Below are 27,416 nucleotides of genomic sequence, written 5' to 3'. Positions count from 1 at the left end.
AACAATCTCACACATTTTCTAAGCAACTCTAAATGCCATTCTCAGGTGCTTTCTTTCAGCATCACTGCTGGCAGGCTTTGCAAGAGGATGTTCCAGAATCTGATGCCTTTCTACACAGTCCCTAGAGAAAGGCCACCAAAATACACTGCCTGTAGTGCAAACCAGCATTCAAGATAAGAAAGGGTTGGTGGATACTGATATGGCATTTCAGTCAGTAGCTAGCTATAACTTTAAAATGAAAATTTGAATTTCAAATCAAGTATGACAGCCTCAGAGCTTAAATGAGAAGTTGAATGGGTTTTTTAAGTGTCTGTGTAAGTATTAGGACTGGTGGTGTGTAGCTGTGTGATGCCGCAAACATGTACAGCACTGAAAATATGCAATAAAGTAATATCCAAAATGAAAAGAACTCTTGATACAGTAGTTCTGGAAAATGAAACCCTTGACTGCCACCAACAAGTGGACTACACTGAATATTTTCAGACAAGGAGCAAGGGGGTTAAGTCCTCTCCAGTGTGTTTTGTCACAGGTCATGTCTACTTGCACAATAATAGCAGAGCAGTGCTCTGTGGATTCCTGCTTCCTATTGTGTTTTACAGGCTAGGTCACTCTAAAGTAAATTGTTGTTTTACAAAGTAGTGAAACCTTATCTTCCTACAAAAAAAAAAAAAAAAAAAAGAGTCCTTACTGCCACAAACGACAATGCCAGCTGTTTCTTTCTGTGATCTGAATTCTAGGGAGTAAGCACCATGACTTTGAAGTGGAGAGCACATCACCCAACTAGCACTTTGCCAACTCTGCACTGTTTCTTTAGGCCTGACCCCCTGAACTGATTGTATGATGACTAATTCACATGCTAAGATTGCAGTATATCGGTATCACTAAACAGCCTGCATTTGTCATTAAGGGTTTCTTGTAAAAAGAAAGATGAAAGTGAAGTCTGTAATTTTATATGAGCAGCAGACTATGGTATAAGTACCTTTAGAATATGCAACTTCTAGAAGAAATGTTCAGCTTCACATTTTAACTATTTGTTTTTAAATCAGCCTTTCAAAACAGAAAAAAAAAAAAAGATGAAAAATTCCCATAAAGAGCAATGCCAAATCCTGTGCTTGACTGGGGGCAAGTTATGGGAGGGATCTCTTTCACCTATTCTTACCCGTAAAGGATAACAGATATGGGACATAACCTTGTTCTGAGGAGCTTTACCATCAGTTTAACTACAAATAAAATACATTCATTAAACCAGTATAAAATCTTCAGGAGAATTATGCCCAATTTATATTCATGTAACTGGAAGAGAATTTTCATTTAGGTTTTGCAACTTTTCCAGAACTCTGTAAACTCTTAGTGTTTGTTTGTTTTTTAAAGAATTTGCTTCAGTAAAAGGAGCATGCAATTCTACATAAATTAAATTGGACACGTGCTAATCCCTGTAGATTTTTTGCCCGCTTGAGAAACACATGACCTTTGATGGCCAAGTTTCTGGGGCTTTTTGGTATTAGCAAAATGTATTTTAAACGGGGGTGTAGGACACCACCACAACTGAACAGAGAAGTGACAAAAACCACAGCAGTGAATTCACAGCAACAGTTTTAGATACACCATGAAGTGAGTAGTGCTGTGCCTATACTACAGCATGCCTCAATGCAGATCTGCTGTACCCTGCTTCTTGAGGTGTATAGTAATTATTTCTCCAAGTGGTTTAATTCACATTATGCTATGCAGTGAACTGACAGCCTCACACATCTTAGAAGTTTTTTAATGCTTCTTAATGAAAGGCACACAAAGACTTGTACTTTTCCCATCTTTCAGACAGTCAGATCCATCAACCTAAGCCTGGAAGTTAAATTACTGTGTTAACACTGAGCCACACTTATCAATACATGGGCTTCTTCCTACAAGTAGCTTGCAAACTCAGAATCCAGGCAAAATAAACTCAGCTCTACATCTTCCTTTCTAGACATGCCATAAGGTATTGAGGTGCCCCTATAGTAGCGGATACTCTAGACCAGAATAAACCACCTTTAACATAATTGATACTACATTTCACAGGTTTCCCCATGACTAGTCACATCACCTGAGAAAAGATGATGCACAAAGGAAGACTTGTAGCCTGAACACTGCCCACTGTAGGAAAGATTTAAAGGCTTTGCAAAAAAACTACTTGTACAAAACTACTTGTACAAAAAAACTACAAAAGAAGGAATGCACATACCATAGCAATCTCTTCTGCCTTCCAACTCAAATGGCTAAAATGGGCTTCCAGGCATGTTTCTGAGTAAGTGGTGGGGTCTCAGCTGTACTCTGATCAGCCTTAGGAAGCTTTATGCCTTCCAGCCATAGCATAGCTTATTCCCTTCTGCTTCCAAGGAGCTGGGAGAGAACTGCTTGATAACAACCCATAGAGCTCACCTATACTGCCCTGCTTTACACTTCCTGAAATGCTTGTGTCCTAACACACCAGCATCAGGAGTTAGATAAGACCCAACCCCAATTAAAGCAAATTAAAGGGAGATGCTCACTCAGCTTTCTGTTCCTCTAATGTAATCTGTCTTTATTGTGGTTTAGGGTGTTTCTGTGCACTGTTTCTGCATCTAGTTGAACAGATCAATGCTCTGTTGGGCTACATAAACAAACACTTCTTTAAAGCTGCTTTTTCTCTCCTTTTTTTCCCCTTCCCCCAAACAGCTAAAAGTATATAATGGTGCTTTGAACAGGATCCTAAAGAGCTATTTCCATAAAGTGGTCCAATTCTTTTTAGAGATGTAAGTACATGAAATTCTTCAAATGTGGGGGGACAATGAGTGAAGATTAAAAAGAAAGTAAAAGATTAAAAGGAAAAGACCATAAGAAAATCTCAAAGGGGGGGGGGGAAAGATCAAAAAGAGGATTAACCATGTTACTTGTTGTTTTTCAGAAATTAAAGAAGTATGGAGGATAAGGAATTTGTTTCCTTTTGGCTCTAGAAAAATGCCAATTATGGTAGCTAAATTGCCATGATCACATATCAGTATGCTTTGGAAATGTGAGAAATGGATGGGAAATATAAACACAGGGCAATAGCTTACAGTTATGTTATGAATTAAGCCACAAAAATATCAAGATTTAGTCACTGAATAAGCTGCCAAAGTTAATCTTTCCTGATGAACTTGAGCAGAATCAGAATAGAAGCAGCAGAACTGCAGTTTCACAGGTCAAAATTGCCTTGTTCACTCATCTTTTCTATCTCCAGGTCCAAAACCACCTAAAAACGCCACTAAAAATCAAAGGAAATTGCCTTGGTGCACAGGGCATAGATAAAGTTCCTTATTTACTGTGGGTATTCATTTTTGTAGGTTTTTTAAGGATAAAAAGGTTAACTCTTCTGAGTTGCTTTTTCGCAAGAGAGATTACGACACTATCCACACTTGCTCAGTTTTTGCTTTCCTTTAAATTTTTAGGACGTAATAGCCAAGCAACTTTTTGGTGAGTGGAGAAACAGCTTCCTTCCAGGTCTTTTAAACACATGGTATTTATTTAGCCTTTTAGGGATAAGGATGACAAAAGGAGGCAGGCAGAGATTTCTGCCACAAGCTTGATGAGCACCTAAACCCCATACGTGATTTACCAAGATCTGTAGGGTAATTTTTACCCAAACTATTTTTACTGAGGCTGAGGGGCTGTTTTTGGTGTGCCCAGCTCTCACTGAGATGGAGCAGGCTAGTCCTGCACCCTGCCACCATCACTGAGGACAGCCATCTGGCCTGGGAGGACCTGGCCACCAGCAGAGCTGACAGAGACTTCATGCTTGAGACTCCATTGGGCTCTCAGCACCAGCATGTGTGTCTGAATTGAGATAGGAGCCAACAAAATGCTGAAAACAAAGCCAGCCCAAAGCAAAGGCTCACAGGAATGGTCTGTTTTGAACCTCACGTGCTGTTATCCAGCAAATTCCCAGAAGTCAGTCACTAGTGACCCTGATCCCAGCCACACCATGTTGCTGCTCGCACACAGATCACCAGGGACCTAACGTAGCTCCTCCACGTCCCACAGTGGCACCTGCAAAGGGAGCGGGATCTAATTTCACGCAGTGCCTCATGTGCCGGGAGCAGAGTCCAGAAATGGCACAGGCTGTTCCCATCCATTGCCAAAGGGCAGACTGGGCTCTGTCCAAAGGCACCCACCTCTGCCATGGGCAGGAACATCTCTGCCCTGGCTGCTTCCCTCAGCCACCTCTCACAGACCCACACGCTCAAGGAAAACACACTTCTAGAAGCACTGAGAGACCACAGCAGCTTCTTTCCTCCCCGGTGACCATGCACCTTCCCTGGGACAGTAGCACCCATGTAGAAAACTGTATGTGGGCTTCATCTTCAGGATAAACCACCCCTTAGGTTTCTCAGTGGATTCCCAGCACAGTTCCTGCTGCCTCCCCTCCCCACCCACAGGGAATACCGTGCTGTTTCCATTGCACATGGCAGTCAGACGCCCCAGCATCGGAGCGACAAGATGGCTGACCCATCAGCCCCCACGTACCATAGGGCCTCGTCCCACTGCTTCTCCTGGCCAAGCGCTGTCCTCATGTCTGCTCACCCCTTTGATCATCCTGCCCCAGTGAGACAGGAACTCTCTCCAGCAGTGGCTGTTTGCTCTGCTCAGGACTGCCTGCCTTCACAGCTGATGGGTGTCCTGTCTTGGCTGCTTCCCACAGGATGGGTGCCCCACAGTGTTCCCCCACCATCCCTGCCCTAGGCCCACCATGGCTACGCTAAACCATGATTAGAAACCTGTGAGGTCTAAAAGAGAAGCTGAATTCTATCTTACTTTTAAAGACATAGTCATTGTCCCGTTTTCAATTCAGGCGTCCCTGAAGTGGAGCACAAGACCTCAAGGTTGCTGGAGCCGCAGGGGAAAGGGACGCAAGGGGGGGCAACCATGACACCACACGCAGACTTCAGATGGAGACAATGGGGAACAAGTTCCATCGAACGCTGAGTAATGGACTCAGCAAAGGGGCAAGACCCTGACAAACCTCTGTAGTTGGAAAGGTGCAGGAAATGGATGATCTCCACCAGGCCCAAAGAGCCCTTTGCCTTTTGCAGTGAGTCTAAAACAGCATTTTGAAAACCTCTGGAGATATGTACACTTTGTAAGCTATTCCAGTGCTGACTGTAGGGACTCCTACATAAAAGTGGGCTCTAAAATACTTTGTCTTTCCCTGAATTGCCGAATTATAAAGTATTATGGGTTAAGTGTACAGAGTACCTGTAACAACCTTCCTTAAAAAGCTAAATCTTTATAGTGTATGCGCTTCGGATCATTATGAATAAATGTACATATATCTGGGGAGAAAAATAGTTGTGTTAATAAAATGGAGTCTGTGAGAAAAAATCGTGGATAATTGTACAGATATATAAGAAAAATTGAGAACATAATTGTGTACACCACAAGCAAAATACCTGTGTGAGCACTGAAAGGAGAAGAGTATGGTCAGAAACAAGTAGCTTAACATTTGGTTACGGCCTAAGGGATAAACTTTGCTGAAGATGAAGACACCGAATAGTTAATAAAGCTTCTCAACTGTTTCCAATTCTCAGACAAGGAAGCAATAGTTCTTCTCTTATCAGCAACTGCTCTTTCATATTTGTGTATCGAGCTAGCTTTATTAAATTATTCAGCAAAGGTCAAATGTGATGTGTCTTCCTAGTTTTATTATGATTTTTCATGACATTGCCTGAGTAGCTGAATAATAAACAGTGCATGTCAGAATGCTGCAGTGCCTTAGCTATCCACAGGCACATAGGATTATGAGCCTATTCAGTTATCAATTCTGAGGCAATATAAATGCATTAAGCAAAGATTTAAACTACATGTGAACCCTGCAAAGTGTTGCTTGTGGAACCACAACAGCAAAACAGAAGCAAACACCAGGTATATGTATATGTATTAGATTTTGAAGCCTTCTTGTACGATAAATACTTTGTATATATTTTTGAAAGTGACTAACCATCTAGCTAAAGCATTTTGCTCCCTGTGACTGTTGAGAAGTTCCCAGCCTGTAATGAGCTGCTCGGGAGTGCTGAAAGAGAATAGGTAGCGAAAAATCTGACAGTCCAAATAGCCTATTACCTACAACAACCACAGAAGCAGACTGCAGTTTTGGTTATTTTTCAATAGACAAATGTCTACAGCAGATTGAGATCAACGCATGTGATTTTTTAAGATAAGTCTATGACTCTGTAGTTAATCTAGGCATTTTATCTAGATGTCATTGGAAAAGCCAAAAGAAATTAAAAATGGGATCTTCTAATCAGGATGAAGGCTTTCTGGCAATTATTAAGTGAGCGACAGAAAATTGAAATGAACAATACAGAGAGGTTTATGAATTCAAGCTGTTCCAGGTTTCTGGTGGTTTCATTGATATTGTCTTAAATTATTTTCTTGTTATTTTATACAGAGATACCTTTTAGTAATCCACTATAGACTTCAAGGCCAGAAGACTTTGTGGATAGAAAACATAGAGAACTTCCAATGTTACTAACATAGCAAAAATGTATGCTGTACACATTAGCAGTCACCAGAGTGGCCCTCTGACAGTAGGGAATACATTCCTTATACGTATGAGACTGAATCACAGAATTCAGACACAACAAACAATTTGCATGTTATAGTCTGCCATACTGCTGAGAAAATGCAAATGCAGCCTTATTACAGAACTTATTAGTAACATTCGATAATTTGGGGGGGGGTTGGGACTTGCAAAGTTAAGTAACTTCATATTTTTTCATCAAGTTTGAAAAATCTAGGTTATGCACTTGTAGCCAGACTTCTAAAGTTTGAAATTGCACAGATCTTAACCTGAGTATGAGAAATCTAGCTCTATTATCACGTATATGCAGATCTGATCCTCTTTAACAATCAATTATTTTCAGTGAAGATTTGTAGGCTCAGGTAGGCATTTTGTGCCTTTCAGAATGGCTGTATGTCCTGGTTCAACAGCATCTGTCACATGGATAGATAAGAGACTTTTCAGCAATATTGAGTACAAACTCCTGTGTGACTATTGGAGAAAAATGTTTATTTATAGGTTTTGTTTAAATGCTATGCACTGGGTTATCCAGGGAGAATGGAAGGAAAATAGATGTCATTTTAAAAAGGATGATTTTCCTACCTTATTCAGTAATTATTATGTATGCTAAAATAAAGGAATAATAATACACACCAATGTATATATATGCCAAAATGCATATATTGGTTCTTTTTATGGGAGTAGAGGTTATTAGCGGATAAAGGAAGATTTAAATGCAAAGAATAAACTAAAAATCATGGTTGTGCCACAAGGAATAAATATTTTTTCAAAGCCTGTCTCTCAAGAGTTTCCAATCTCTTATGAGATGACAGACAGTTAAGTAGCTGTCGTTATTTATTTCCACCTTGTAAAACATACAAACCCCACCATCCAAAAAAAAAAAAAGGAGGAAAAAAAAAAAGAAAGAAAGAATGAAGAGGAAGGACCCAGAGATCCATCCCTTCTGTAGTTATCAGTGATTAGGTTTTGGGCTCCGTTGCCATGAGCACATTCCTCCAATCTAATCCATGGCATTTCTGTCAAACACAATATCCATGGCAGCATAAGGGGCATATCCGTGCCCTTTTGACTTTCCAAGCGTTTATATTCAAGAAACATACATGACTCCCAAAAACCTCTTCAGCCTTGACAGTGGTAACAAGAAGGGATCAATGATACCCCAAGTAATCCTTATAGCTCTGTCAAAGATTCCTATGGCACATCATAAATCAGAGAACTCCTTAGTCCCTCTGCCCTGGGCTCCTCACCTCCTCTAGCAAGAGCTCATCCCAGTTCCCCACTTGCATGTCTTGCCTGTGAGAAGACTGGATAATTTTCTCCTCATCTGTCCTGTTTCCAGGCCCTCCTGCTCGGCATTAGCCTCACACACAAGGAAGTGCTTGGGAGACACTTAAAAAAGAGGATGGGCAACCAAAATACGCACAGTCTAACTTTAGGTCAGAAAGCACCTCAGTAGCACTGCAGGGACAGGGGAAAGAAATCACAGATCTGTCCCACCCCCCACAGCTGCTGGAATAGAAAAGGACAGACAGTGAAGGTGGCATTTTTCAATCACTCTGCAGCAGGCTTTTCCTGGGAAGGAGCACTCATACAGATATTAGCCAGTACCAAACTGCAAGCAAGGAGGCTTTTATCCTATATTTTTCACCAAAGGGATTGCAAGTGGGGAAAAAGAGGCTTATTTGGCCTTTGAAACAAGCCTAGGACACAAGACAAATGCTAAGGGCCAAGTCCTCGCAGAGGGGAAGCAACATTTAAAAGAAAAAAAAGAATCAGAAAAATTAGCAGTTTAGAGCAGGGAATAGATATTAATAAGAGACTTTTAAATTTTAATTGTCACAGAAATTAAAAGCATACCAGAGAAAAAATAAATCCCCTTTCCCCTTTTTTCAGCATTTTTTTAACATCTTACTTTCAAAAAGTATGTTCCCTATTTTTCCAACAGAAGAGGCCTAGCATTAAAATAAAACAAATATAAAAAAAAAACAAAACTCACCCAGAAATAGAAGCTGAAAGCAGTTCAAGATGGTTACATTCCCCACAAACTAAGAAAACTAAATGTCCACCAAGCCCAGTGTGAGCCAAGATTTCCTCACACACTGATGTGCTACTAAAACGTACTCCATTCATTTTGAAGGGCCTTATGTTTCAATCAGCTTGTGTGTAAGCCTATTAAAAATTCTTGAAGAAAAAAAAGAAACAGGACAGATACCACTCGTAACCAATTACAAAGTTGGTGTCTTGTATGAAAGCATCCCACTTGCCCTACTTCTGGTGGATTTAAGCCCATTTTATTTTCTTTTAAAAGCACAGCAAAGGTACAATACTTTCCTCTTAGTGGAAAGATGCACTACTGGTACCAACAGCACTAGGAAAATGCATAGTTCATTAGCAAACGCAGAACTCTGGGTGGCACATTAGCAGTACCTGTGCACCGGGGCTGGCTGGGGCCCCTGAAGCCCTAGGATGTGTGAAGAAAATCCTTACATTATGAATACAGTTTGCATTGACGATAACATGGTTTATTTCTTCATGATATTCAGATTAAAATGTATCAACGTATTTAGCACAATACTACATTTTAGGACAAAATCATCATCAGTGCTTTGCAAGTCTTCATAATGTTTATTCATTATAAATAGTAAATATTTACTGAACTTTTTACATGAAACATTTCTTTTTTTGTTGAGTTTTTTTGTTTGTTGGGGGTTTACTGGGTTTTATTTCTTTTTATTTCTTTTTTTTTTTTTTTACAACACGTGTGGTGTTGTACAGGCTGCAGCATAAAGGTAATATTTCATTTTTCCGTCACCCTTAAGAGCAATGCGTGAACTAACTTCTGTACTGAACCTAGTCTAACTCACTACTTCATAGTCCTTAATGCTAAAAGGAATGTATTTGTGTTCTGCCTCCCTCTTTTGTTCCAAGAATAGAGAGAAATAAATAACACTGCTTTCCATCTTCCTCTCAACATCACAAAACACAAATTTATTGACATTCTAAAATGTCACAATGCAAACTTCTTGTAAACCTTGGTTCCTATGATTATATTTTCTATATTGAATATTATTGTATAATTTAAACAAATGTGTCAAGTACAGGTCCATCTCTGTGTCCTGTACGTCACTAAAAAATCATGTAAACGTAATCATTTCTTTGTATTGTTTCCTGAAAATGACCTTTAAATCATGATTAGCAAGCTAGATTTTAGTTGTCCAGCAGACTGCAACATTTCTGTATTTTATCATCAGGAATTATGCACTGCAAAAATAAAAGTACCTGCAAAAATATAGTTCTGACTCTATCTATACGACTTTGGATGATCCCAAAGTTTGTGTGAGGTACACAGTATTGCACATTGCTAGGCAGTTGTGAAAATTCAGTCGCATTGTTGTTGATTTTTCTTTCTCCTGTGTTTGCTTGAAAAGGTACAATGAACAAGGAAAACTTCACATAAAAAAAAAGGTAAAATCTGGTTTTCATGTTACATAAGATCTCCTCTCTTGGTAAAGCAAAATTTTTAAGTGACATTTATTGACAACATTATTACAGAAGCATGGTAAGGTAACCAGTAAGTTGCTCTGGAAGTCATTCGCACTTATCCTAGTTTCCTATAAACTGTGACATTTCCTCTTGATGACAATTTCCAGTGTGTGAAAAGAAAGAGGTTTTCCTGCCCTTGCTTCAGAAACTGAGCAGTTTTGAAGTTAGACTGAAGTCAGTACTGGATGTCAGATGAGTCAGAGTAAGCAGAACTCAACTGCTCTAAGTTTCAAAATGTTCCATTTGTGCTAATCAATGCACATTAATCTCAACAACAAAAAATGGAATGTTTTGCAGGGCAGTGACATTAAATACTGCTCTGTTTTGTATACCCACTCATAATGAACCATGTCGCATTTATTTATTCATTGTTGCTTTTGGCCTTTGTCTTCTGTATAGCTTTGTCCAGCCTTCAAAAGTCTACTAAAAGCTATGACTGGAGAGAAAATAACAATCCTGCTTCTCTCGATGGGACTGACCCAGTTTAGACTGCAGTGTGTTGAGATGACTCGTATCCAAGCCTTAGAGTGAAACCGGAAAACAGGACCAGCTTTAACTTGAAGTGGACAGTTCATTTATGCAATATCTGGCTTTAGATAATGAAAGGCACCTGCAAAAAAAGCAAAAGAAACTTTTTAAGTCATACTGTGACAACCTCACAGCATGGGGCCATGCCAACTACAGGTTGACATTGTCATACTTAATACTGATATATCAAAGGAAAGGGACTAATATTTTTATTCCTACGACAAGCTTGACAAAACTCTATGTATCTGGGATTATATACTGTAATGATTCTTGAGCTGACCTCATTAAGAACATATGTTTCTAATAGTGGAATGCCAGTGGTTATTTCATTTTGGACAACCCTTATGTTTTACCTAATGGCAATCAGGTTTCATGTCTCAACAATTAATAACATCAAGATGTTGTTGACATCACTTAAGAAAATAATTATGCAGCAGAAATTTTGCTTGAACAGTCAGCTATCTCACCAATGCACTCAGCTCACTTTGGAGTGAAGTAGTAGTAAGCCAGTAGGATCTCTGCTCATAGTTTTGTTACAGGCAGAAAGTACAGACCGTTGATAAATGGGTACAGTATTGCACAATGTGGAAGTCCTAATACTCACTTTGTCCATACTGTCCATACTGGTAGCTTGTGACGGGGTCCATGCTGTAACCCGTGGAGCTGTAGGTCGGTGGGCAGTAGGACTGGGATGTAGGCAGGCTGTCTAAACTCTTCATATGATCCAGCCGCTGGCTGCAGCTGGCTGAGACAGTGGTGGTGGGCTCCAAGCCCCCAGTTAAAGGGGACAGGGCATAATCAGTTTGGGGCTGGTGAGGCACGCCACCGTGGTTAGTCAAGAGTCCCATTACCTAAAAGGCACAAAAATAGAAAGAGTTAAAATATGTGAAGAATTGTATTGCTTACAGAACTACAAGAGTTCTCCAGTCATCATTTGATTTCCTGAAATAGGTAGACCTGGTATTCAAACTATGCTTTGAGTATCTAATCCAAAGAAGAAGTGGAATTTGGTCACACCACCCACCAAAAAGAAATCTGATGTCTAACAACCAATAAAAAGTGAAACTAAGGGCAAATAAGGAAAAATCGTTTTTAAAACTTTTATGATTTTAGAGTGCCTGATCCCATGACCAAGCTAGGATCTCTACAGATTCCTTGAGGATTCAATTATAAGACAATAAAAAGCTGCTTGGACATGAAATCAGCTGCAGTTATGAAATCAGCAGTTAAGACTAGTTGAAAAAAGACGACTTGAAAATATGCACTTGTCCCCATAAAAGACCTGACTCTCTAGGTCATAATTTCCAGTAGAAGAGCAAAGAAAAATTCAAAAACACCTGTGCTTTCAAACAGAAGTGAAGGAAGCTACATTGATAAGTTCTTTTTGTATAAAAGTCACTCGCACTATAGGTTGGTCTGCATTTCCTTTCCCATCACATCTCTATAGCACATTTTGAAAGTAAGCATGACTGAGAGAATTGCTTATTTCTGCTGGAAATAGTCTGAAGCTTATAACAGATGGATGACATACAGTTTCTGCCAAAACAACATATTCTGATAATTTGCAGGTTGTTCTTCCTCCAGAAAGGCATAACAAATATCTGATGTAAGTTATTTGATCATCATTTTTCTATACTGCACTCCTTACCATAAACTAAAAAGAAATTATTAAAAATGGAGTTTATTATGTAAAGAATGAATTAATGCTCATAAGAACATATCTAATTCCTAAAGAACGGGTCCAATTCCTAAAGATCTGATGTGCCATCTTGAAATATATTTTTCATCACAAAAGAAAAGGGATTATTATTTGGAGGGAGCTTGTGGTCCCAGCTCTGAATTTTGTTTTTTAATAAATAAATGAAATAAGACCAGGGATCATGATTTAAATAGAAAGGAAAACCTATCAAGGTTTTACATTTCTGATAAGGAAAAGAGCAAAAGGCACAAGCAGGGTATTTCAAAAAGAGACACCCAGATACCCACATCAAGAACACGAAACTGCATCAGATACATCCAAGACATCTCACAATAAAAAGAAAAGCTGAGAAAGAAGTTCAATTACTACTCACAGCACTAGAATGTTCACTTCCATTTCACTAAGCAGAAAAACATGAGTTTAGCTGATGGCATTTGCTGACTGTTTCTCAAACTGAAATATTTATGCAACAAAAAAAAAAAAAAATTCAAAATACATCCAAAGACTTCATTTAGATACTGAAATCTTGTAGCATTTAAGTTAAGCATTTGGATTCAGGCTATATTTTCTATTTAATTCAAATAAACCTTTCAATGCACAAAACCTGTGCATTGAAAGAATCTGAGGTTAATAAAAACAAACAAAAAAAAGATAAATTAAAAAAATCTCTGGAATCACCAGATTGAAAAATCATGTTATTTGCACAGCAACCTGCACAGCATTTTGTTCCCAAACCCTTAAAAGCTGAAATAACTGAGTTCTCAAGTTCTTCTTCTAAAAATTGGTTCCTGAAAACTATTAAAATTTCTAAATATTATTTTAATACATTTTTCTATTTTAGGAATTGCAAATGTTTTTCTTGTGCTGTTGGAAAATCCTACAGTCCTGAAAATCTAGCATGCTTAATGATCAAACATTGCATCAGCAGGATACAATATCAGAAACTATGTTCATTTAGGTTATATTAATCCTTATCCTTTAAAATTAAGACTAAGAGAGTTAAAGGAAGAGAAAGATCCTCAAAAAGCATAGCTTAAACATTTACATTGAAAATTACTACTTTGTAGAGTATTTATGTTGGCACAAGTACCATGGTTTTCACAACAGCTTAAAACACACATGGTTTATCAGAAATCTGAAGTGCTTGCAGAGCCCCTACCGTTCCCACAGAGCACCTACATGACACCCATATTTACGGGGCTTTACTACACTCTGTTCCAAGTTCAAGATCAGGGAGCACAGGCCAGGCTCCATCACCATCGCAGACCCGCTGGAGTCCCAGTACAATCACTCTCACATCACACACCATCTCCACCAGGACTTCTAGGACCAGTTGCAGAGTTGAGCAAATAGCTATTTCACCAACTGTGTATTTTAACTAGAATTTTTTCTCTTTAATATTTTCAATAGAGAACATTATTTGGGCTTTTCCAGCAAAAACAGTGAGCTCAAAAACTTTGGATTTGGAAATAATTTTAGTTAGAGATTAGCCTCAAAAATTAAACCTGGATCCAGACCAGGTTTCAAAAGCCACTCAAACTTCAGTAGCATCTATATTTGGATAGAGATTTATCTTCTCTGACAAACTAAAATGAGCATTTGACGAGATTTATTTTAAAAATTTTAAGTTACTTGGATATACATTACTTTAGGCATATTTTTATTAAGTACACACGCACCTAATAGACACTTGGGAACAGAAGTGACACAGTTCTCCGTCTCTGCAGTGGAGAAAACTGAAGTCTGAACAGTAACCATCTTTTCAGAATATCTTCTCCACAGGCTTTCAGAATCATCCTGCAGTTGATTAGTATCTAAATAATTAGATTTTTGGTCATGTCTGTCTTGAAAGCTACAGGGGAAGTAGCCTCAGGGCCAGAGTCTTTCCTATGGTATGTGCCATGACCTTATCACCCATACAAGGAGTTACAGGAAGGGCATGGCTGACTTTCACCTAATCAATTAGAAAGCCATTAATGGGCCACGTCTGTAAGATGACCAGCACCCTCAGCTGAGTAGTGTAAAAGAGACACACGAAAATCTGGATTTTGCAACGCAGATATTTTCCTGGTAGGTCTAAATAGGTAAATAGATCTGATTGTTTTACAATAATTAAGGAAGAAAACTCATTTATTCAATCCTTACACCATTTATATTACAGGAAAATATGTACTTCCCTCTGAATTACTTTGGGAAAGCCAACGTAGTAATTGTCAACCTTGCCTCCCTGGATCCAAAAGAAGCTGAAAGAAAGGCCAAGGACTAATCTAATACCTAGAAACAAATGCTGCTATAATTATTCAGTTTATTTTAGAAAAGTATTCCTATAAATGCAAAAAATCAGGCTGTAAGGTTTTCGGCCACATATATTTTGTCTTCATTATTTACAAAACACACGCAGAAATGTTGATGATGAGCTTTTGAGCTCATATAATAAACGACGATATATATAATTGATAAAATCAATCTATTCTATTAGAAAACAAGAATGCAAATGGGAGCAAGTGAAGAGAACACAGTAAACTGCAACAACCAAACTCTACACTGAAGTTTTCAGAGAGCACATCCCAAGCAATCCAAAATACTCATCAGGACAAATCCCTTGCTAGTGGGGTCAGCACATCACTAGCTGACGATATGATCCAGAAAGAGAAACTGAATGATGAAAGCCTCAAAGACCGTGTAAGCAACATCTGGTCCATTATCAGCTATTAGAAAATACTTCTATTATCAACAAAATAAAGGCCATTAAACTGAGAAAAAGCTTATTCCATTTAAATGAAACTTTATGCCTGATACTGTGGTTGGTATTTTAGGATGTAGAACCTACCATAGGCACAATAAAATGCTCATATGTTTTAATTCATTTACGCATGCCTGCATTTAATATGCTTTGTGACCATGTCTGCAATTAATATGATTTATGAGAAAAGAACATGTGCAATATTTTTTGAGTACAGTGATACATTTTTTTCTCCCCTCTGTGAATGAAAGATTTAATGAAACAGCTCAAGGAAAATTGTTGGCAGTTAACGTATTAAGTTGAACTGACAGAATCACGAGTAAACTTTAGTGGAGTTAATGATATCCTCTTATCTGACCCTGACACATTTGCAGCATGTAATTTACAGAAGCTCTGTCCAGGGAATCTTGACAAATGCTCCTAACTATGTCAGGGCAATGTTCCATTCTAATGTAAAACAGATGTGGGTCAGATACCCTCATTCATCACTAACACTGAAAATATCAAACTCCTTCCGAGATGAATGGCATTACCTGCTGTTAACTCTTTTCACTGTAGAAAAATCTCTCAAAACCAAAATATTGCACAAGAAAGAACACAAAAAGGATGGTTATAGTGCATTTAAAAGAGATATTTTAGAAGATTAATTAAAATTAATTAGCTACATGGATCTATACCTAAAGAATCCTAGAACTATGTTGCAGATTCATTTTATATATATTTCTGCTGAACGTATGAAGAAATCCAACAGAAAGAATTTTTGTGCCAAATAGCAAGCACAGGGAACCACATACTTGGTTAATGAAAACAGGAGCAAATACATTGACTTTCAACATCTGATGATCTGACCTTCTGCATACTCATATCAAATTAGACCTCATACTGATTTCACACCACTAGACATCAATGAAATTAGAGAAGGTGCACTAGTGTACATTTAGAATAATTAAAAGGATAACTCGATCCTTCATGAATTACATTTTTATCTACAGGAGATTACTGCTGTTCAAAACATTATCACAGTCTGTCACAAAACTCGTGCCTTTTTTCAAGTGCTAGATCCTGGAGTAACAGGACTAGATAACATTACCGAAATAATCCAGAGAAGCTAATTCTCTAGTTCCCGGTTGTATGGAAAAGCTTCAAAAATTTAATGTCTGAAAGGGTAAAACAAAGCCCCAAAATAATCATATAGTCACAATTTATGTGAATAATGTATATGAATCTATAAGTACATACATAAAATAAAACATCTCAAAACTTTTTCAGGCAGTCTCAGAGGTTGCAGGCTTCTGAGTTTAAATGCTCGGATATGGCAATATTACTTACAACAGTTTATAACAAGCCTAAATTTGAGATTAGGTTGCTGTCTGTCTGTGAACTGTTCTCCTCCTACCTTCTACTTAACCCAAAATGCAAAAGGAGGATTCTGGCCATCATGAAACCTGCCCAACTGCCACCAGCTGGGCTCTCGCACACTTTTTCTCCACAACTGGGATACATGGTTTTATACTCTGAAAGCAAAACAAACCAAAAATATACATTTGGGGTTTTTTTAATTGAAACACTAGTTTTATTTTTTCTGGCAGATGGCCAGGGTATAGGATCTGCAAAGCTCTCACATGAGGACTCTCAACAAAGTCAGCACGAATGTGTGGAGTTAAAAAAGATGATGGACACACATAACTGGAGGAATCAAACCTGTAAGGAACAGTTTATTTATGAGACTCACATTAACATACCGACCAGGGCCTCTACTCTTAGGCTAATCAGAACTGGGGACAAAAAGAAGGTATATCTTGTTATTTTGATCAGGGGAAGCCTCTTTATATTCTAATTCAGCACTTAGTCTTTCTTTTATATGAAAATTATTACTATTATTGACATCTTGGCAAAACAAAGGTAAAAAATAAAACAGTTCTCTCTAAGAGAGGCAGGAAAGTTTGTAGGAAATTGAACCCAATACGTTTATAGATAGATACATTGTTTTCTAAGGACTGCTAAGGATCAAAATCTGCTCTTTCTGATCCCACTGCAACATATGCTTTTCACTGAATCATGCTGTGGTATTTTTAGTATTTTTTTTTTTAATCTAAAATATAGGGCATAATTAAGGACTCAAGTGAGCCATCTGTGATTACTCACGACAAAACCCTCACTCATGTACCAGTCCTTAACTGAATAAATATGCAAGTATTCAGATTCCTGTTGATATGTCTACTTTACAAATTCATTAAAGAATTGGAAGTTCACCAGCACATGCCAGTCTTGCACTCTATGATGGGCTGACTCATATGTTCACTTAACAAGTGATTTAAGTTGAACTTTTAAGTGGAGCAAAGGCAAAACGACATTATTTCAAGGGCTGCAGTGATGCTGAACACTCACCCTGTGTATATTCTAAATGGCACAAATTATTATGAAGTCAGTCACAGAACAATATCATTAAAAAGGGGTTAAGAAAACCATGAAACTGATGGCATATTATATATAGCGTCATTTTACACTTTTTGTATTTGAGGTATCTGTATTTTTATTGTATTTCTTTATTCTTATGGACTTACAGTAGAATTAAGTTTTCAGAAAAGTCCAGAGCATTTTTGTACCTCTGTGTAAATTTTCTGAGCTAAGAGGAGACCTTCTGAAGGCTGAAACTCTCACCTTCCTGACCACATGGTAGGGATGGAGGTAGGAGTGGCCTAGAGAAGTTAAGGTGGGCATTCCAATGTAAGGTCACCTGTTTATTGCAGTTGTTATATTAATGTATTTTATAGGTTAAATTATCTAAATAAGTATATTAATAATATATAAAATAATGGTGTTATTCTTGCATGATAAAAATCATGAAACTATTTGAGCTCATATATTTGCACCCATAGAAACAAAAATAATACCACTGCCTGAACTTTTTCTTTTTAATTAAAAAAAAAACCTAAAACAAACACATGACAAAACAAAAACTCATGTTCACAAAAAATTATATCATGTGAATTAATTTTCTTCCTCACAAAGAAATCCCTGACCTCTGTCTCATGTTCTGGAGTCATTAAGTGAAGAACTTTCAAAGTCAAGTTCATTGTGACAGAGATCATGAGCTTCTCATTGGTGCAGGACTTGGATCCAAACGAAATGTTTCTGTGGGCAATTAGTTGGACAGTAATTCAACAGAAAGCATAGGAAAAAGTATACTAAATTAATAGTTGCTCCCCCCCCCCCCCCCCCCCGTTGTCCTTCTTAATGAGAGAATGAAAGTTTTTAGCCACTGGTTCCTGTGTTACCCTTAAAAACAGGGTTAACAATATAATGCAAACATATCTAACTAGTTCGACAGCTGCCATCAGATCCATACTTAGTTTTTAGCCACTGGTTCCTGTGTTACCCTTAAAAACAGGGTTAACAATACAATGCAAACATATCTAACTGGTTCGACAGCTGCCATCGGATCCATACTTCAGGTTAATGAAAACCAAGTGTTCTCAAAGACTAAGGCTTAAGATCCATCTCAACAAAGAGAGTTACAGAATAATTCTTAAACTCAGGCAGCAAAATGTTTTGACAGTAAAAGAAAGAAACCTTGAAACAGCTTGCAACTTTACTACTGTTCACAGAAAAGTCTGGATTTTTCATATCAAGGTTATTCCTGAGCTCCAGGTAATGGCATGAGAACTGCAAGCTTTGTTAAAGACTGTTATAATCTTCAACACAACCCATTCAACATTCAACCCACTTCTCATTTTGAAACTTTAAAGCTACTGGCTTGACTCAGTTATGGGGAACGATGACAAAGAAAAGGAAAAAGCAGACCTCAGAAATGTTCTAGAGAGCAAGAAGGAGAAAAACTATGTCCAGCAGGAGACAGGTAATACACATTTGTTCTTCCTCCAGTACAAACATAACACATAGTTCTCCTTAAACCTGGGTATCCTACAGGTTAAATACAGGAAGTCAGTGACCTCCCCAGCAGTAATGGAAGCAGAGCATTGCTGCTCCACCTGAATCCACAAGCAGTCCAAAACAGTGAACTGCCTGAACCACCTGGTATAGCGCAAACTGCTGGTTTGACACTAATAAAAAGCACATGACAAGGTCAGGGGATGCCTGTGTACACCGGAAAAGTCTTTTTCCTTATCTCAAATGAAGCAGTTCAAAATATTGATATCCTGTCTTAAAAACAATCTCCTCCCTAGTAAGACCATACACCTGCAGTTGTGAGACAAGTGCTTTTGCAGTCGCTTTTCTGCTTCACATTGAGGAACCAGTAAAGACCGTTAATGCTGGGATCAGAAAGTGACACGCCAATTCAGAAGGATGCTCAAGTCCTGTACACACATATTAAGACATGGATATGCTACCCCCTAATAATTTTGAGTTAACAAATGTTTGTTTAAAAAAAATGCACTGAGCAACTGAAACCTAATTTGAAAAGGAAATACAATATTCCCATACACTTACACATGAAAGCCAAGAAGCTGCATAATAGGCATAAGGAAACATAAAAATGTGCAATTTACATATATTACACACTAGTAATCTCCATTCTGACATTATATTGAAAGAGCTCTGGCTGAGATGGCGAGCTTATGTTTGAATTACTTTTCCATGAAATACAAACAAGGACACTCCTGGCTACCAGTTCCCCGAGACATTAATCCCCGTCTTATTCCTGCAAAAGTCAACATTTTGCAGGTCTGTAAGGCACAGGTTCGCTCAGCACAGCCAGGTAGTAATGAGTAAACCCAGTAAACAAGGAGAATAATCAGTCATCTGGAGGAGATCTGCAGACCTTGTCTAGATGTGAGTGCTGAATATTAATAAGATGGACTTCTGTTCTCTTATTTTATTGAAAAAGAACAGCAACATTTTATTACACAGCCTGCAGGTATGTTATGGAGCATTCTGCTTCCTGAAACCGACCAAGACATGCAATCTTTTCTAACTTGCTAAGGCTAACACAATAAAAATAAAATCACAGCACCCTAGCCATCTCCTTTTGCCCTCCCAGCACTTGCCTAAAACAACATATTTGTACATCATATTCAAGAGCAAAATTAGAAAGGAAACGTCCAGTGCGGAAAATGAAGCTTCCCAGGGGGTCTGCATGTCAGACCTTCATTTGGAATAAATTGAAGTCAAAGGAGAAAAGGAGGTTTAAGCCTAGTAAGAATATGAACCCATGAATCTTAATATTAGATTTTGTTCTGCACATTCTAAGGTTGGGTTTCTTTTAAATCACAAAAGATTATTTGGGCTTCAGACAAAGTGTCTCCTCTGCTCCTGCTAAAGTCGCCATAAATTCTGCTTTACACACAGTAAGTCCAAGCACTTGCCTGCAAGGAGACATAGATGGGTGGAAACATTATGCTAATTGCTCACACGCCCAGATTTATTGTGGTCAAAAATTCACTGGCTAGTAAAAAGACCCTCTTTCTTTCTCATCTAAATTCCATGCACACAGGCAGGGCACTGCAACATGCCCACTCGGCAGGAAAACTCCTGTTTCTCTTTCTTCATGAAATCCCCAACACAGAATTGGCTTTCAACTTTCCAGCCACTGCTACCTCAGCTGCTCGGTCAGCACCTCGGTGTCTGCAGGAAGAGCCCAGGGGAAGTGATAGGGGGATGCACTGCAACATACCCCATGGCTAAGGGCATTTCACACACTGTAATTTCTCAGCATACATGACCAATGTCTGAGGTTCTTTTGGGCATAAAAAAATATTCACTGTTTTGCTACAGTCCCACAATTTACATATCTGAGGCTGAATCACTCCCTTACATAAACACAAAGTCTAGGTATGTCCCTTTATACATACATACATTTTATACATATCTCTAAGTCATTGTTTAGGCCCCAAAACTGTTTTAGAGGAGCTCTTGGTAACACTGCATGAATTTAGGGCTGGTTTGTTTTTCTGATGGAAAGATCTTTATCAGCCAGTGAAGGCAATCACTCAGTTGCCAAGAAGCTGTTTAAGATCTAAATGGATATAAGTAATCTCCTGTATGCATTCAGTGATGACCGCATGATGTCAGCTTTTGAGCAACTGGCCTTTTCCTAAACCTGTTGGTAGAGATGAAGGACACAGCCAGGAGCATTAAGTGCTGTGGTAGAAAAAGGTTTCAACAGTCTAAGGAAAAAAGGCTGTAACAACTGAAATTTCATAGCAAAAAGACAGGGCTGGGTGTAAAGCAGCACAGCAGCTGATTAAAGTAATCTAATCTGCTCTGGGATCTCCTTTTGATTATATCAGACTCAAATCAGCAAGATTTTGCGGGTAGGAAACCTGGCCTCACTTTTTTATCCTGCTTTGCCCAGACATCACAAGACTTCTTTACTGTTGCACTCCACTTCTGTGTCACAGACAATAACAGCTTTGTGAAAGGAAAGAAAAGATCACATTTTCCATAGCCAGGACTAACATACATTTAAACTGACACTAACAACTACTTTTGATAGATTAACACTGAATCGCAGAAAGATATTTATGTCAAAAACGTGGAAGGCTTGTGCACTGTGAAACTGGCCACTTAAAAAAAGTACGTATACATAAAAAAAGAAGCAACTAATATGTCATGGCTTTTTTTGGAGACTGCATTTAGAAATAAGAATCCTTTAGAACAAAATTCATTCAAGTCTTGTTGAAAGTACATCCATTTGTTTTTCTGTTGATATTTTTTTCCTAAGGTTTCAAGCCATAAAGTTTTGTACTCCACTCTATGCTATAGGAATCTGTGAATCTTAATTACATTTACTGTTACAAAAAAGGGTTTATGAACTTTTGCCTTTGGGCAAAAATGTTTATTTCATTGCCTTTGTTATTCATTCTTTTCAACTCCAGTGCCTTTGAACTTTTCAGCTGCACAGAGTTATCACCGTTGCACAGGAACCAGGAACTGTACTCCCGAGATGCAAACCACAAGTTGAAGAAAACGAAGGAGGCAAAGATATACGAGTCGTTATTTTGGCCACCCTTTGTGCCATTAAAATCTCATTTTCTGCCTATTAGAATGCCCTCTCCCTGCTTAGGCAGTGGTGATAGTCAGTGATTAGTGTGTAATTGAGTATAATTGTCTTTTCACTTTTCATTTGTGTCATTCTGAGCTTCTCTGTGTTTTTCTAACCACTGAGAGGAAAAAAAGGTAGAAAGCAGATAAAGCTGTTAAAACTCTCACTTTCAGCCCTGAAGAGACTCCTGATTGTAATTATAGATTGCATCCTCTTTGGGACTTCTCAGACTTTAGTGGACATTGCTTTCTGAGCACCTGAGCAAAGCTCTTGCTAATAAAATAAACTACCATCTATTCAAGCTTTAACTAATAATGTCAGCTTCAGATGGATGCCGCTTGTAGGAAAATTTAACCAACCTTTTGACACTCAATTATCAAGGCAATTTATTAACACAATTTCCTAAAAAGAGCTCACACAAATTAGAAAAACAATTATGGTATTCATGCATTTATATATTGCCAAAGAGAAGTAATAGTCCCAATTTATGTATTTATAACTCGATTATAGCTCATCTCAGTGTACACTGCTCAGCCCTTGGGACTCCCCTCATACAACTCGCCTGTAATTTTCCTGGGCCATTGGGTGAAACCTTGGTGAGGTTATCTTAAACATATATTCACAGAAAAACTACATGATCTACTTTCTGTACCTAGCCATGGACCGTCAAGAGACTAGCAGTAACATTACAAATGCTTGACGACTGAATTTAAACATGAAGACTGCATGATTACATTATAAATCGCTGGAAATTAAATATAAGCTACGACTCTTGATTCAGCCAGTAGGAGGAAAAAAATAAAAAAAAAAAGGAAACTAGCAAACTGAAATCATGTGGCTTGTATAAAGAATACATTATGGTTTAAATTTGGCAATTCATTATACCGCGGCCTGAGGGAATAGACTCTTTGGTTCTGGTATACAGCAAATCCTCTGTCTGAAAACACAGGACTGACCTGAGGTGAAAGGCCATTGCCAATGGCAGGGTTCATGGGATTTGAGGGCCCGGACGGAGGCACAAAGCTGTCTGTATAGCTGGAAAATCCATGCCTGGTGCTGGGTAGGCAATAGGCAGAGCTGCTCTCTGGATTCGAAGGGAGGCTGCTTTGGTGTACAGTGCTTGGAGGGAGAGGCTGAGGTCTATGGACGGTACTGCTTGGATCAGACACGGCTAGAAGCAAAAAAAACATATTGATAAGTTTTCCTCTCTTTTCCTGGCATAATAAATTCACGATGTGAATCTCAGCTTGACAGAATTGCATCAGAACCTGCATCTGAGTACTAGATAAGTAGAAAGGTAAATCTTTAATATTGCTAGATATTTAACTGGCAAGTAAGATTACACAAAAATTCTTAAACAGACAATAAAATCATAACAAGACACACAGTTGTCAGACAATTATTAATGGGCACATATCGTCAAGAATGGATACAGCAATATTTATTTAGATAAATACATATAAAAGCAAGAAAAAATGAAAAGCTTTATTTGCTGAAAGGACTAGTAAGGGGCTTTCCTCTCTTGGTCACAGCACAGAAATTCTACCATGGTTTGTAGTGAACCTCATAACAGATGGGAGAAGCCTTGGGCTTTGAAAAATTCCCTTAATTAGAACATCCACCAAAAGTTAGGATGTAAATCTCAAGGAGGGAGCAAGAAGAATACAGTAATTTGTTTTATAAAATTTCACCTGTAAGGTTTTTCTTTAACAGTGAAATCTAGCATAGCCTAGATTTAAAGCTCTCTTCCTCCCTGCCCCACAAAAAGAACCCCAAAACATCAAATTTCAGAGAGTTTCTGATAACATTAAGACAAAATTTTTACCATACTGGACTTGCTACTATCTAATGTGAAACAGGGTAGTCTAAATAGCTGGTTTTTTTCACTATGAAATAAATATTCAGAGTACTTATGGAAGTTTCCAATGCACCATTATCAAAAGTAACAAAGAAGACAGAATCAAATTCTGCCTCCTTCCCCACCACACCAGGTATTCTCAGCAATGACGGCCAATGCAATAGAAGGGCAGAGAAGCATCTACCTTGCTTTATCAACACTGCATCTCTGTCGTGCAGGAGGTTATTATTTCTCTAGCTAGCTCCCTTCACATGTAACCAGCCTTTTCTTGCAGTAAAACAAACCCAAACTCTTAAATGCTTCAAATAAATAGCCTTGCAAAGTCCTCACTTTCTCAGACCCTAAATTAGACAACATCACTTTTTCTCATTAGAAAATACTTCTACAACGGACCAACACAGCAAACCTCCCAATAACACTATTTTAACCAAGTACCTGCTGGCTACTGTACCTTGCGGTATTGAAGTGGGTTGATAAGAGGGCTCAGAGAGCTGGTACGTCGGCAAAGTTGGCATGGCACTGGGTGGAAATCCTCCTGGGATCAGATGGTTGAAAGCCATCAGTTGATTGGCTCCTGCCTGTTTCCTCCATCTAGCACGTCGGTTACTAAACCAGACCTACAAATGTTTCAATTAGGGACATTTGATGTTTGTACATTTAATATGGGTGCATCAGAAAAAATGGCATTATGTTTCGAATGCATTTAGTGTCTGAGACGAGAGATACAGAGATGTGCACTGGGATTGGAGCTCCTAGACAAGAAAAGAGCCCTTGGCACATACTTCCATGGTTCAGCAGACAAGACACAAGAACTGCAAACCCCAGTTTCCTCCCAGATACAACCTCTCCTGAGAAACAAGCTGACTAATGCTTTCAAACTTGAGTGCTTTTAATAGCTATTAAACACTATCTTTACTGTGCCAGATTTAATGAGAAAGGGAAAACATCTCTCCATTTGATGTGCCAGCCAAACCTGTTTGGTCTGGATTGTATCGTCTTTATATTTTGTTTCCTGACGAGTTAGCTGCATTGCTTAATGCACTGTTGGAAGGTGCTTGTGACTTATATATTAGGATACTACATTGCCTTAATGATCAACAGAACTTTAAGCTTTTAATTTGAAAAATACAAGCCCAGTGTACAAAACACACAAATCCCTCCCAGCAAGTTTTCATGTACGCTCACATATGTAAAAAACATCTCATAATAATCTTGACATTAATAGTAGATCAGAATTCAGTACTAGATTAGCATTTCAGAACCACTTTGAAATCTGTTCCCAGGACAGGGTACCAGACAGATGGGGTTTGGATTAGTGGGACATCTTAGCTATAAATCTGCTTTCCTTCACGTCATTCTCAGTTCATATTTTAAGTTTCCAAAGTCTTGGATGGCTCTTATTACCTCCATGAAAGGAACAGGCAAGACTTCACAAATGCAGACACAATAAGAGCTGCAAAACACATAGATTAATACTGATATTACAGAGATTACACTCGCCATGAATCAGAATGGCAATCAGCCACAATAGGGGTGCCTGAACCAGGGTGCATGCACACTACCCTGGCTGCAGCTTTAGAACAACTTTTAGATTACAGCACTCAAGTCCATGAAGTGGAAAACCCCAGAAAAGAAAGAGATAAGAGAGGTTGCACACGCTTGTAAATGAGCAGATAATTACTCATAACTACACCCAGAATCAGTTGCAATGATCATCAATGGATATTATCAATTAGATAAAAACTTAACTGGGTGTTAGCATTTTACAAGGTACATCTGCACAGCCTGTAAAGCCTGGCCTGAAAGCCACTGAGATGTGTTAGCTGAATACGTCTACAAACATGTAGATGTATTCTTAAAAGCTGGGTCTCAGATCTGTCACCCTTCCTGCAATCAGCCCATGCTGGCTTATGAATCAGCCATCACAGACTGGATTCCTAGGTGTAACATCATTCACAATCCAGGAGTGGTCCCTACATAAGGGTGCAAAAACATTTTGGACTACACTGTGGGCTTCTCTGCTTGCTATTTCATAGGAGGAGTGGTGGGACTCAGTGGGCCATCTGGTTTCTGACGTGGGCCATCTGTCACCACGTAGTTTGATCTGGCTTCATCCTCTTTCCAGAATGAGATGCTCAGCTCACACAGCTGCCTCCTCCTTTGACCACAACTTCTACCCCTCAATTACATACTCCCACTACAGTTTAAGATTTAGGACAGAGGGATAGATGGAGTCTCTGCCTACCTCAGAATCCCTCTCTTGGTGTTTTGCTGTACATACCTAGCCTCCATCTGCCTCCACATGAACCATTTTTGAAAGCAGCTAGCAGGGACAAGGCACCCAGGGAGAGATAGAGAGTTAAAGATCAGTCTAGATTCAGCAATATCTTTTTACTTCCTCATCCTACAGACATCTATATATTTTTTCTTCTCTCTCCTTACACCTGATTCCCACACTGACATGTAAGTCTAAATTACTTATTTACTCCTCACAGATTCCTTCCACCTGCATATGTCTCCCAAAGCCCACCAGTCTTATACTCCTGCAGCAGTATCTTTCGAAGACAACCAAAGAGAAGGAAAAAGGGGCAAGACACACTGAGTAGGGACGCAGAGCCTTTGCTAAAGAGCCAAAGAGCATTTAAGAATAATAATGGAGGTCAGAGAGGGAGCAGGGAACAGTAAATGCATGTTGTAATTATCCTACCCAGGTCATTAACCATGGCTTTCTCCATGACACTCTCCCTTCTCCAGGTCAAGGAGGTTATCTGATGATCTTTAAACACTTTAGAAACACTAACTGAACTACACTACTTGAATGGATTTTATTGAGGAAAATGAGGTAATTTTGTTTCCTCTACAGATAAGCATTTATTTTCATGCCCTAGATCTTTATTATAATTTGTCAGATCCCAAACTTCAATTCAGTGGCAAGCGATTTGCATTAATGCTGAGGTTTATGCTTTTATTTACAGACAGATTTCTGGCTCATTTTATAGATTCACCTTTTTACAGAGCCGCAGGTATGTATTACATCCCTGAAAGGGACACACTCAACGATATCAAAAAGTCTACAGCAGCCCTGCAATGAGCATACTTGCACAGAGCTCTGTTGCCACCTGGAGCTCCATTAAGTTGGACTCTGCAGGGGTGCAGGAACCTGCCCAGGCTGTGCAGAAACAAGGCTGTGCATTAGCCCCTCAGTCCCACATGACTGGGACATGCTAAATGGGTGCTACTTGACTGTCACCCTTGTCACATTATGCTGGCACAGCCACGGCTTCAGGTTCATCCATCAGCTCCAGCCACTTCTGCCTCACTGCTGCCCCTTCAGCACAGCACCCACCTTCTGCCACCTGCTGTGGGTTTTTACTTTCCCTGGCTGACAGAAGGCAGATGGCACCTGACTGGCACCAGTTAGCCCAAAATTAACTCACCAAACCCCTTGAACAAATCCAAACATGCAGA

At 38.8% G+C, this 27,416-nt stretch overlaps 2 protein-coding genes across 8 annotated transcripts in view; both read right to left on the bottom strand.

The window, feature by feature from the left end:
* EPHA4 (EPH receptor A4) overlaps nucleotides 1-27,416 on the bottom strand; it is a 360,887-nt gene that overhangs the window by 275,053 nt on the left and 58,418 nt on the right. The window lies entirely within an intron of this gene.
* PAX3 (paired box 3) overlaps nucleotides 9,261-27,416 on the bottom strand; it is an 80,176-nt gene continuing 62,020 nt past the window's right edge. For all 5 annotated transcript variants that reach the window (XM_061453049.1, XM_061453051.1, XM_061453050.1 and 2 more), the window contains 4 exons: nucleotides 24,400-24,565; nucleotides 23,047-23,261; nucleotides 11,247-11,493; nucleotides 9,261-10,724 (listed from right to left, as the gene is read on the bottom strand). In XM_061453049.1, coding sequence (XP_061309033.1) covers nucleotides 10,690-10,724; nucleotides 11,247-11,493; nucleotides 23,047-23,261; nucleotides 24,400-24,565 — 663 coding nt within the window. In that variant the 3' untranslated portion in view covers nucleotides 9,261-10,689. The remainder of the gene's footprint in view (nucleotides 10,725-11,246; nucleotides 11,494-23,046; nucleotides 23,262-24,399; nucleotides 24,566-27,416) is intronic.

This window comes from Pezoporus flaviventris, unplaced genomic scaffold (assembly GCF_033815535.1).
Source record: "Pezoporus flaviventris isolate CSIRO_AGI_PZ_B2104156 unplaced genomic scaffold, CSIRO_AGI_Pfla_v1 ptg000013l, whole genome shotgun sequence".
Lineage (NCBI taxonomy): Eukaryota > Metazoa > Chordata > Aves > Psittaciformes > Psittacidae > Pezoporus > Pezoporus flaviventris.
This window is presented reverse-complemented; position numbering and strand designations above follow the sequence as displayed.